General features: G+C 36.5%; 1 protein-coding gene across 4 annotated transcripts in view; it reads left to right on the plus strand.

Annotated features, from left to right (window-relative positions):
* Window positions 1-13,552, plus strand: part of MAP3K4 (mitogen-activated protein kinase kinase kinase 4) — a 110,871-nt gene that overhangs the window by 57,817 nt on the left and 39,502 nt on the right. For all 4 annotated transcript variants that reach the window (XM_041742799.1, XM_041742801.1, XM_041742800.1 and 1 more), the window contains exon 4: window positions 11,103-11,345. In XM_041742799.1, coding sequence (XP_041598733.1) covers window positions 11,103-11,345 — 243 coding nt within the window. The remainder of the gene's footprint in view (window positions 1-11,102; window positions 11,346-13,552) is intronic.

The following is a 13,552-nucleotide window of genomic DNA, read 5'->3' on the forward strand; positions in this document are numbered from 1 at the left end:
GACTTGGTTCAGATCCTATATAAACCTGTAGGGCAGAGCCAGGATGTGACCCAGAACAGGGTGTAAAGTTGTGCTCTTAACCATTACAGTATACTGCCTTTTGAAGTTCTACTTTGTCCCACCTAGTACTTGAAGTAGTTTTTGGCTTAGTGGGTAGCATTTGAAAATAAGATTTCACGTGAAAATCTGGAATTTGTCCTTAAAGTGCTAGGAGGAGGTCTGTCAACACTGGGCTTACATTCCCACACAGTAGCATCTGGCAGGCTCCAGTTAACCATAGTGCCTATCGTTTCCTATTCTCTACTGTCACCCTTCCCTAGCACCCCTGTTGATATCATCCACCTAGCCCTGTAGGCATCTCAGTTTCTGCTTTGACCCCTGGTGTAGAAGCATAGAAACTTTTGAAGGGTAACATAAAGACTACATTTGATCCTGGAACAACATGGGGGTTAGGCATGCTGATCCCCTGTACGGTTGAAAAAAACACATAAAACTTTTCACTTCTCCAAAACTAGTAAGTGCCTCCTGTTGACTGGAAGTTTTACTGATAACCTTAACAGTTGGTTAACATGTATTTTGTGTGTTACCTGGGCTATATGTTGTATTTTTACAATAGGTAAGCAAGAGGAAATTTATTAAAATCAAAAGAGAAGATACATTCATTTACAGTACTGTACTGTATTTATCGAAAACAATCCACGTTAAAGGACCCATGCAGTTCAAACTCGTGCCATTCAGGGATCAACTATACTTTGACCTGTTCCTTTATTTTATAAAACAATGTACTTTCTTTTGTTTAATGTGTATATAAAGAAGCAAAGTTGCTGCTTATCTTGTACCCCTGCTCAGAGTAGTAATGCTTTGGTTTGCATCTTCTAGAGTTTTTTGTGCTTATATAAATATATATTTTTGTTATGTGATACAGTAATTTTTAAAAGTTTTTATTTAAATTCTAGTTAGTTAACATGCAGTGTAATGTTAGTTTCAGGTATATAGCACAGTGATTCAGAACTTCCATATAACATCCAAAAGCGCTCTCTTTTTTAAAAGTGATAATGCTATATTTATTCTATGATTGATAAGACTTGTTCCCCCTCTCCTTCAGATTTGTCCATATTGGTATATGTAACTCTACCTCAGTTGCAATTAACTACTACATGGTTGGTATTCCATCATAGGAACAAATCATTTTACTCTTTTATTTAAATCCCACCATCTACCTCTGGCAACCATCAATCTGTTCTCTGTATCTCTGAGCTCAGTTTTGTTTTATTTTGTTTTTAGATTCCACCTAGAAGTAGGATCATATGGTGTTTGTCTTTCTCTGTATGATTTATTTCACTTAGCAAAATGTCCTCAAGATCCATCCTCATCACAAATGGCAGGATACTTTTATTTATATATATATTTATATTTATATATTTATATATATAAATAAAAGTGGGTTGGTCAAGTGACTTGGTGTGTGTGTGTGTATATATATAGTATATATATTTTTATATATATATTTTATATATATATGTATATATAAAATTTCACACTTTCCTTATCCATTCACCCATTGGTAGACACTTAGGTTGTTTCCATATCTTGGCTATTGCACACAGTGGGTTCAGATTTCTTTTTGCTTAGTGTTTTTGTTTTCTTTAGATAAATACACAGAAGTGGAATTGCTAGATCATACGATAGGTCTGTGTTTAATCTTTGAGGAACATCTGTATTGTTTCCCTTAGTGGCTGCATCAACTTACATTCCCAACAACAGTGCACAAGCATTCCCTTTTCTCCACATCTTTACCAGCACATGTATCTTAACTGTTTGATAATAGCCATTCACTGTGAGGTGATATCTTATTGTGTTTGTGTGTGTGGTTTTTTAAAAGATGTATTTATTTATTTATTTATTTATTTATTTATTTATTTATTTATTTATTTATTTGAGAGAGAGAGAGAGTGTGCATCCACATGAACTGAATGGGCAGAGTGAGAGGGGGAGTTTCTCAAGCAGACTCTGCGCTGAGCCCAGAGCCAGACATGGGGCCCGATCTCACAACCATGATGACATCATGACCTGAGCAGAAACCAAGAGTCAGATGCTCAACTGACTGTGCCACCCAGGCGCCCATCTTACTATGGTTTTGATTTGCGTTCCCCTGATGATTAATAACCATTTCACTCTTAATGGACACTTAATTTTTTTACTTTTATAAGCAGTGTAGCAATAAATGAACTTATTCCATTGTTCTTGTAAGAATGGTTAATTGAAATGGAATTATGGGGTCATGGGGTATGCACAGTTTAATCTTTGATAGATATTGAATAGTTGCTCTTCAAAATGGCTATACTATTGTGTACTTTACCTGACAGTATAGGAGAAAGCCCATTTGTCCTTATTTTTGTAACCATGATCAGTAAAAACTATATAATTTTCTTTTTATCTTTAATTCTCTTCATTTTTAGTGACATTGAGCATGTTGTCATGTTTATGGGCACATACATGTCTTGGAATTTTCTTTGATTCATTTTGTTCATTTTCTATTGAGTTTTTTGTTACAATTTTGATCTGTTGGAGCTATCTTTATTTTATGGATATTCATTTTTTATTATGGCTATAGACCATCTTTAACTTGTTTATGACATTTTTCACTAGGTAGAAATTTAGAATTTTTATTTTAGTTTTGATCACCTTTTGTGTATAGTCAGAGATTATAAAGCTTTCTGTATTTTTTCCCTCATTTTTTACATGGTTCAAAATTTTTTGTTAGGGAAAATACTAAACCCATGCAAAAGTAGAGAGAATAATACTATGAATCCCTTTGAATCTGTATCCCTGCACACTGATTATCAGCTCATGGCTAGTACCTATAAGTACTTGACACCTTCCTCTATCACTTTGAAGAAAACCTCAGATGTCATATTTAATCCTTAAATAGCTCAGTATGTTTCTCTGAAGGACAAGGCTTGTTCTGGAAATACACCACAGTACAATCATCAGACCTTAAACATAGTATTAACTCCCATAGCCATCACAGATCAAATTCGTGTTCATCTTTTGATTGTATCATAGTTATCTTGGTTTTCTTTAAAACATATTGTAGAATTTAAGTTGATTTTCAAATAATCACACAAGGTAACAATTAATTATATATATATTTTTCAAAGATTTTATTTATTAGAGAGTGAGTGAGTGGTGGGGAGGGGCAGAGACAGAGGGAAAGGGAATCTCAAGCAGACTCCATGCTCAGCACAGAGCCTAATGCAGGGCTTGATCCCACAACCTGAGATCATGACTGAGCCGAAATCATGAGTTGGACATTCAACTGACTAAGCCACCCAGGTGTTCCCAGTTCATTATATTTCTTAAGTCTTTTTAAATCTGTTGCTCCCTCTCTTTTTTTTTCTTTTTGCCATATATTTATTGAAGAACCTGAGCCTTTCATCCCATAGAGAGTCTTCTACAGTCTGAATTTTGGTGATTGTATCTACAGTTGTCCTTTCACGAATTTCCTTTTTCTCTGTGTTTTGTGTAAACTGGCTATAAGAATTAGTGGCTTGATTAGATTCAGGATTTTTTGATTGGTTGATTGATGGTGTTATGGGGACACATACAATATATGACTCTTTTTGAAACATTAGCAGTTAATGATCATTACCTAGATCCCTTACTTTGTTAAGGATTGAAAAGTGATATTCTAATTCTTTTTTCTTCTTAATTTATTAACTTAATTATCAGCTGCATTAAGTAGATATCACTGCAAAGAAAAACTTTCCTCAGTCATTATTTGGTCACTGAGTGGAATAGTTGAACAGAAATGGTGGAGTGAATATGCTTGAGTCTTTCCTTTTTTATTTAGTTAAATAAACTAGTTAGTGTCTTTTTTTTTTATTAATGTGATTTTGACCTCATGAATTTAAACCTGTTTGATATGTTTCAACCCATCAAAATCATTATTGTAATCCAATTAAGAAATTGTAATAATTGATGTTCACATTATCCCATTTTTGGACAATGGGAACATATTCAAGTTGGCTAAAGTCCTTTTATCACAGCCATTGTAAGTATTGTTTAATAGCTTCTTTGATAGCTGATATAAGAATCTATTTTAAGCTCATATCGTACTTCTGCTTCAGATTGGGAATCTGATTTATCTTCAGGGAATCCCTGTTCCTTTTATTGGGAAATGGTATTTCAGGACTACAGTATTGGCATTGTTTATTGAAATGGTCCATCATTGTTTTAGTTCTCTTTAGTAGACAGAACACACACAAATATACAAAAATACCTCACAATTTCATACTAACAATTCAAAATCAGGATTTAAATTTTTTTTTAAAGATTTTATATATTCATGAGAGACACACAGAAAAAGAAGCAGAGACACAGTTAGAGGGAGAAACAGGCTCCATGCAAGGAGCCCGACGTGGGACTCGATCCTTGGTCTCCAGGATCACACCCTGGCTGAAGGTGGCACTAAACCGCTGAGCTACCCGGGCTGCCCAGGATTTTAAATTTTTTATGTACTCTCTTTTGACTTCTACACTGAAAATCTCAATTTACAGTGATAACAGAAATGATGACATTAGAATATCAGAGTAGCAGAATATTAGGATACACTGACTATATTCCAAAATACATACACAGCAGTCTCAGAATAATACCATCAGCAGTATGATTACTGAAAAACAGTTTAAGTTTTTCCCCCCATCCTTAGGGATATACTATCATATTACTGTGTTTTCAAGACACTTGAATAATCCTTCTCATGATTATGCCACTAACTAGACATATAATTAGATTCTTTTCTTTTTTGGGTTGTATATTTAAAATAACAGCTTTATTGTAACAGTTCACATACCATGAAACTCACCATTTTGAACTGTTCAGTTCAGTGGTTCTTATTATATTGAGAGTTGTATAACCACCACCGTCTACTTTTAGAACATACTCTGCATTCCTAAAAGAAGCCTTGTCCCCTTCCACCTCCATGGTATTTCTGCTCATCACCTCAGCCCTGAGCAGCCACTTACCTGCTTTCTGTCTCTATATTTGCCTGGTCTGGACATCTCCTATAAATGGAATCCTATCTGTGGTCTTTTGTGACTGGCTTCTTTCACTCGGCATGATGTTTTCAACGTTCATCCATGCTTAGCGGCCGTCAGTGCTACATTCTTGTCTGCTGCATAATACTCCATTGTGTGGACCAGCCACATTCTACTTCTCCATTCATGGGTCTCTTATTTTTTATTTTTTGGTGTTGCTTCTTAAACTTAATTTTCAAGAATTATGTAAAATACTTGGTTTTATTTTTTTTATTTTTTTTATTTTTTTTTTAAAAATACTTGGTTTTAAGAGAAAAATCTATGGAATAATACACTTTCAAGGGAATCTGGTTTCCTTGATCAAGAGAAGCTTTTTAAAAAATTGTATTCTTCCAGGCAGCCCTGGTGGTTTAGCGCCACTGGCCTTAGCGGTTTAGCCCCAGTTTAGCCCCGGCCTTAGCAGTTTAGCACCACCTTCAGCCCAGGGCGTGATCCTGGAGACTCGGGATCGGGTCCCACGTTAGGCTCTTGACGTGGAGCCTGCTTCTCCCTCTGCCTGTGTCTCTGCCTCTCTCTCTCTCTCTCTGTGTCTCTCATGAATACATAAATAAAATCTTTAAAAAAAATTGTATTCTTCCATGTTTTAATATAAGCTGTGTATGCAGTTTACTTTTAATATATGACAAGTTTATTTTTACCCCTTAAGGTCATACTCCTATTAATATTAATCCCCTTATTGCTCTCCCTGGCCCCAAATTTTTTTGGTTGTTATTTGTTGGTTCTCAACCATGAGGATATTAGAATTTTCCTTTCCTTTTACCCAGGTTTTCATGTGAAGTTATTTTCTTCTTCCAGTGAAATGCTGTGACATTGCACGTGCTCTCCCCTTCCTCCTAGGGTTTGATAGTTGTGGTCTATCTGAGATATGGCCCTAATGGGCCCAACTTTCTCCCTTATGTTCTCACCTCCTTTTAGCCTACAGGAGTATGTGCATATGTCTCTATAGATATAGAAATTTTTAGGTTTACATATGTAGTTTTTACTTGTTTTTAAGGCTCATTTTTTTATTTTGTAACAGCCTCCTGAGTCATTTTGTTCCGGAGTAGAGTCCTCTGTAAGGGCTCCTAAGACCAGCGTTTTCTGAGTTCTTGGATTTTCCTAACAGTTTGCAACATTGACTCTTGCAAGTCTATTTGGCCATAAAATCTTTGGTGTATTCTTTTCTTGAATAAATTTAATATATATCATTCATTGTCTTTTGGCATGCAGCACTGAGGTTGCAAAGTGTCATGGTAATATAATTTTTTGTTTTAATCCATAAGAACCTTTGTTCATTTAATTTATTTACTTAGAACCTGAATGCCCAAAGAATTGATTTTTTTTCTTTTTCTTTCAACTCCACTAGTTTACTTAGTGTTGGTTTTTCCACATTGATATTTTTTGAATACGTGGTGCCCTTTTAGTATATGATTTCAGGTTTGTTTGCTTTTTATCTGCTTGTTTTTTTTTTTTTTTAATTTCAAGTGAATTTCTTAACGTTTTAACTTTTTTCTGTTTCATTGATTTGATTTTCTTCTCTGGGAACTGCTACTATATCTGTTTTGGATCTACTTTGCCTTTCTGTCACTTTATTTCAAATCCCTTCTTTCCTTTTGATTTATAAAATTTTCTTTATTTTTACCTCATATCTTTTTGAGGCCATTATCTCTTCTGTTTATTTGTGCTCATGTTCCTAATAGTCTGTTTTATGTTTTAAAAAAATGATTTTCCTTTTTTTTTTTTTTTTAAGATTTATGTATTTATTTTAGAGAGAGAAAACAGGAGCGGGGGGTGGGGGGCAAGGGAGAAGGGAGAGAAGCAGACTCACTGCTAAACGGGAGCACTCCTAGGGGCTCAATCTCACAAACCTGGAATCATGACCTGAGCTGAAACTGAGAGCCAGATGCTTAATGGACTGAGCTAACCAACTGCCTCTAAAATTATTTTCCATTAAAAAAATTATCTTTTGAGTACTATCACATTGTTTGTGAGGCTTTCTAATTTATGTTGTTCTTTTATATTTTCTATGATTTTCTTAATTTAACTTTTTTTTTTGAAAATTGGGCTGCAGTCCTGTCTTTAGTGGTCATGTCTTTCTGGCATGCTTTCATTGTCTCTAGGGTTATTCTGCTCCTTATTTCTCTACTTAAAACCCTGTATTGGATTCTAGCGCAGTCCTTTTGTTGCTCATTTTAAAACATAATTGTTTTCATGAACTTTAAGGAGAGTTCAGAAGATGAGAGTTTGTAGCTTTGAACTCCTTCTTCTGAATTGCCAAAAAATGTCTCTTTTTTTGAGATCTCCTGACTCTGTTCCCTTCCCACTTCTAGACCTTCTTGTTCTTTATCTCTCCTCTACTTTATTGGTCGGTTGAATTTCAGTCTAGCAGGTTTGTCCTGGTAGGGGATTTTAGCTCAGAGTTTTAAGAGTTTGGGAAGCCTAAACAACTTCAGCCCCTTCACACCTGTCACAGCCTCTTGACCTCACTCGTGACTATTGTGTCCAAGTCGCTTTCTGATTCACTCAAGTCCTCAAATAGAAACACTGAGCATTCTATTGAATAGTTGTTAGTGGTGGTGGAATTTGCCCCTTGGGGCCCATCAGACAGCCTAGGAATCCCCTGTGTTTCCCTTGCACATGTGTGAATACTGCAGGGCCTGGGTCAGTTCACTTCCCCCATCTCTCCTTTGGAGTTCGCAGAGATGTCGGGTCACCTAATTTTACTTGGTATATGTCTCAAGGAGTTTTGACTTTGTTGTCCTCATTCTTATGGGGGAACTAAGAGGAATCAAAATCCTGCTGCCACCTTTGTCTTTCCAGAATTCCCGTTATGTTGACCTGTACTAAATTGCCAATATTTGGTCATTTTTGCCTGATGAAAATGACAGTTTTATGTGGCTTAACCTAATGTATAGCTCTGTGTTTAGGTTATTAAACCTCTATTAACATTTGGAGTCTTTCCATATATATATATTTAAAACATATTTTTGTATTTATGTTAATACATACTCTAGCTTCTCCTATTAGGCAAGAACTTCTAAAATAGCCACATAATTAAAAAAATTATGACTATAATTATAGGGGGAGGTAAGATGTAATCATTTTTCAATTTTCTTTAACATTGGGTTATCCATCTTCCAGCTTCTTCAACTACTGCATACTTTTTAAATGTATTTATTATAGATAATTCAATACATGTCTCTGCTGATTTTCTATTTTAAATAAAGTAGGTTTATTATTAAGGTTTGCCATCATGTAGGGCAATTCTTCCCATTTATTCTTTTAAAAAATTTCTGGGCTGTTTTGACTTTTGCATATTACTTTCTTCCACATGAATTTTATTGAGTGAATTTATTAGCCCACTCAAAATGCCAGTGGGGTTATGATTGTAATTACACTGCATTTTTATTGATGTCTCTGTACTGTTGAGTCGGCCTGGTTTTCCTGGGTTGATCACAGATTTTATAGCATAGTTAATCCTGTATTTCTCACTAGAAGGAATAATAAACATGAAGTAATAGAAAAAATGCCATTCTTGCACTTTATTGCCCCTTCTTCTCTTCTTGTGTGTGTTTTTTTTTAAAGATTTTAATTTATTTATTCATGAGAGACACAGAGAGAGAGAGAGAGAGAGAGAGAGACAGGCAGAGACACAGGCAGAGGGAGAAGCAGGCTCTATGCAGGGAGCCCGATGTGGGACTCGATCCCGGGCCCCCAGGATCACACTCTGGGCTGAAGGCGGCACTAAAACACTGGGCCACCAGGGCTGCCCTCTTATGTTTTATTGAAATAATTGGGAATTTAAGCTCCAGGTTTTTTTTTTTTTTTTTCTCATAGTATGCTTTAAAAAAAAAAGAAATTCAAAACTCCTCTCTAGAACTTGATTATAGTCTCTAACCTGGTTATCGTCATGGAGTTGTATTTGCCTGTATAAGTTCAGCTAATTTCTTGGCTTCTCACTTCTTGGATATTTTTATCTTGGGATCTTTATTCTGATTAAATTTTCATTTGACGAGACCCTACTGTGTTTCCTCATGTAATTTTTAGTGAGGGTAAATGAATTGTACTTTGAGTTCTTCCTTGTCTAAAGAGGGTTCTTTCTTCACATATTCGTGGAATCTTGACTGTTAAAACCTCTCCTCTCCTCCCTCTCCTGTTCTTTCCATACTCCTGTTACTTGCACATTAAGCTCCCAGATCCGACTTCCACGTGTCTATTTTTCGCCCAAAACTTCCATTTCTTTTTCTTTTGCTCTTTGTTGTAGTGATAATTTCTGTTAATGTCTAAGTTATTATTTTTACCACATTAATTTTATTTTCATGGGCTATATTGAATTTGTTTTAGAAATCTTGGTTTGTTAGATTTTTTCCAGAGGACTTCAATGTGATATTGATGTGGAGTGTTTTATGGTTCTCTCTTATTTCCTATATTAAATGAGCATCAGCTGTTCTGATGCGTCACCTTAGTTTCTTCAGTTAAAACTGCTGTTTCCTCTTCAGTGCTAAGGTTTTTAACACCTGGTCCTCATTGGACAGGGACTGACCCACTGCGCACCACCAGCAGGAATACGTTTCCTCAGCAGCTGTGTAGGTCTGGCTGTTGGGTCTCCCAGGCAGTGTTGTCTTGCAGTGTGGACCAGAAAGGATTGTTCCTTTCCCAGTGAGCCCATAGTGCATGGATGAACGGTCTGGAACTCTAGAGAATGCCAGAAGAATTCTTTAGAATTTTATCAGAGAATGTTTGCTGAGTTTTATAGAGTTTTAAGTAAACCTTTGATCTGAGATCGTTCTCTATACCAGAGGAAAACATGCATTTATATTGCCTAAAGCTTTTAAACAGACATGTTTTAACCTTAACCACATTGATCACATGTTAAAAATGGTGTGCTATTTTAAAAATTCTTGTGTTATGGGAAACTGAAGTATGTATTAATTTAAATGCAGAAATATGTGTTGAGCATGAAAGGATGTGAGCAGAGGAGACCAATTAAGAGTTCACTAAATGACAGGGAACATAGATATGAATGACATGGATGCAGAATAGCTATAATTGGTGATGTTTTAAATTGAAGAGAACTTGAGGGGTACCTGGATGGCTCAGTTTGTTAAGCATCTGACTCTTGGTTTTGGCTCGGGTCATGATCTCAGATCTCAGGGTGCTGAGATCCAGCCCTTTGTCGGACTCCATGCTCCGCATGGAGTCTGCTTGTCCCTCCCCTGCTTGCATGCGTGCTCTCCCTCTTTCTCTTTCTTGCTCTCTTTCTCTTTCTCTCTCTGGAATGGATAACTCTTTGAAAAAAAATTAATTGATGAGAATTTGAGATTTTTGAATTTTGTTGGCCTCATTTTCTCAGTAAAGGGAGAGGGGAAGGTCTTTGAATATGATTAGTCAGGATGATGTTGCCAAGGTTTAAGGATAGTGGGGGGAAAGCTCTAAATTCCCTACTTTATGAAGAAAAGCATAAGGAATTTGAGAAAGGGTTAGCAACACTGAGATTCCCAGGAATGTTGAATAACATTTGAGTGGGACCATCCAGGTCAATTTTATGAATATTTTTATTTCAGCATCTTTTGGTGTAGCTCAAGAGAGCAACGGACAGAAGAATTGGTTTTTATGTTTATGTAAATGGCTCCCTGGTTTTATAACCTTTCCTCAAATTTCAATAATTTCTGATTTTCTCAGTCTGGAGACAGTTGTGGATAATACTATATATAACTTTAAAAATAAAGTGTTCTAATCATTTAAAATATGATGATAAAATATATGATGCAAATGATGAACATGATTCTTTTTCTACTATGCTTTTTTTGATAAAAAATTATAATGTTCTTGTTATGATTTTCTATTACTTTTAGAACTTCTAGGTTGTATGTTGAAAATGTTGAATTAGTCTAAAGATTATTGTACCTATAAAATTGTGATTTTGTATATTACCAGTAAACTGTAGCGAATAATAGTTTATAACCACAACCTCGGGACATTGTTTTGTATGCTCTTTTAACCTTTGTTGAATTCTTGTTATAGTTTTCCGAATTTCCAGACCCCATGTGGGGTTCCGATTATGTGCAGTTATCCAGGACACCACCTTCCTCGGAGCAGAAGGGCAGCACTGTGTCGTGGGACGAGCTAAAGTCCATGGACTTACCCTCCTTCGAACCTGCCTTCCTGGTGCTCTGTCGAGTCCTTCTGAATGTGATACATGAGTGTCTGAAGTTAAGACTGGAGCAGAGGCCTGCTGGAGAACCATCTCTCTTAAGTATTAAGCAGGTCTGTTTCAGTGACCGTTTAAAAATATTTAGCAATTACTAAATGCTACTATTCTACAGGCTTGTTTTTATTTTGGATTGAGGATTTTAATTGTTGCAAATAATGAAAAATGAGTGTAACTGTTTTTAAGCTACTCTTTTTAGGGTAATTTAAAATGTTCTTTGCATGTAGCCCTCAAAGATAGGATTGTGGTTCTGCCTTTTCGCCATTACTTCCTCATTCCAAAAAGATGTAAAAGTACTATGAAATGACATAGTCTATTAATATCAGTCTTTGGAGATTGGAAACATAAAATTCACTCATTAGAAATACTTTAAGTTCCTTAAATTTATTCTTTTTTGGTTCTATTTAAGTTACATGGAAATAGATAAATGTCTTTTGAGTATGCAGTGGGGAGATGTTTGGACTTTTTGCTTGCTTAGGCAGTTGCGTGGTTTAAATAGTAATGACAGCTTCTGCTTTCTTGGATGGGATTCTCCAGGGAGTTTGATACTCCAGAGGTAACCGGAATGGCTGGAAGCAGTTGTATCTAGCACAGTCAATGCCAGAGATTGTTTGTATTGGTACATTATGATATTACCATATTGACATCCATTATGCAAAATAAATATGTCAGATTTTGAAAAAAAGAAAGAAAGAAAAAGGTATGTTTTTGTTGACCGTGTGTGGCCGTCCTCTTGGGATGGAAGGGCCAAGAGCTCATTGGCTCGGTGTAACCAATGGCACCTGGGGACAAGCGCAGGCCGTAGGATAGGCACAGAATAAGACTTGAATTTGTGGGTTTAGCTGGGAGGGGGGTGACTCATGGACCCCACTGTGCTCACTTCAGTTTCTGCCCAGTACTGACCAGAGAGCTCGCTTTGCTGCTCACCCACCTTGCTCCTGGTTATTGTCCTGCCATCCACTGTGGCCATGCTTTCCACTTGTCCACCTTATTGCGGTGGTAATTTAGGAAGTTTAGGTAAAATACTGACTTCTCTTCTCACAAAATGAATACTTCAGGAATATAACGTAGTAAGAGAAGGCAGAGTTTACTTTTTACTTTTTGTTAATGGAGCTATTGTGAGGATGAAACAATACGTTTTGTTAAAATATTTTTAAAAATAGAAACAATACTTAGACAAATGTGGCATTACTACAATCAAAATAAAACATATTTTGGCTAAAACCATTCAGAGATTCAGTTATAAGCACCTAAGTGACCTCTTTGCCAGAGAAATTTGCATCTGAACAGAACAGCTTTTAATAGATTTGACTCCAGCCATGGCTCTCTTATCATGGGTAATTATTTTTAGAATACTTTAAAGGGGAAATTATGTTTATAAGAGCAATCTATATTTATTCTAGAATATTTGAAGAGTAAAGAAAATGATACAGATAAAAATGAAAACTTTTCCTATTATGCTTCCACTCAGAGGTAACCACTGTAACTCTCTTAGTATATTTTTATCCATCTGTTTTTCCTACACATACAAGTAAAAGAAAAAATATGCGTATGGTTTTTACCCTTAAATATTTTTCAAAAATAAGATTTTAAATGGCCACAGTAGTGCTCTGCTATATAGGTACATCATAATTTATTTAACCCCCCCCCTTTTTAAAAAATTTTTATTTATTTATGATAGTAACAGAGAGAGAGAGAGAGAGAGAGAGAGAGGCAGAGACATAGGCAGAGGGAGAAGCAGGCTCCGTGCACCGGGAGCCCGATGTGGGATTTGATCCTGGGTCTCCGGGATCGTGCCCTGGGCCAAAGGCAGGCGCTAAACCGCTGCGCCACCCAGGGATCCCCCCCCCCCTTTTTTTTTTAAGATTTTGTTTATTTATTCATGAGAGACACAGGGAGAGAGAGAGAGAGAGAGAGAGAGAGAGAGAGAAGCAGAAACACAGACAGAGGGAGAAGCAGGCTCCATTCAGGGAGTGGGAATCGATTCTGGGACTCCAGGACCAGGCCCTGGGCTGTAGGCAGGTGCTAAACCGCTGAGCCACCCAGCCTGCCCAATCCCCATTGTTTTAAATAATACTGTGATAGTATCTGATAAGTATTGTGATGAAAGGACTTTAAGGTCAGTCATCCCGTGTCAACCCTTCTCCTCCCCAGCATCACCTGCGGGGCCTGCACCTGGCGGTGGTGCTCAGCTTTTTGTTTACATTTGTTTTCCCTGGACTTCCATCTCGTCATCAGATTGATCTCAGGATGATTTTTGTGA

This window comes from Vulpes lagopus, chromosome 2 (assembly GCF_018345385.1).
Source record: "Vulpes lagopus strain Blue_001 chromosome 2, ASM1834538v1, whole genome shotgun sequence".
NCBI classification, from domain to species: Eukaryota; Metazoa; Chordata; class Mammalia; order Carnivora; family Canidae; genus Vulpes; species Vulpes lagopus.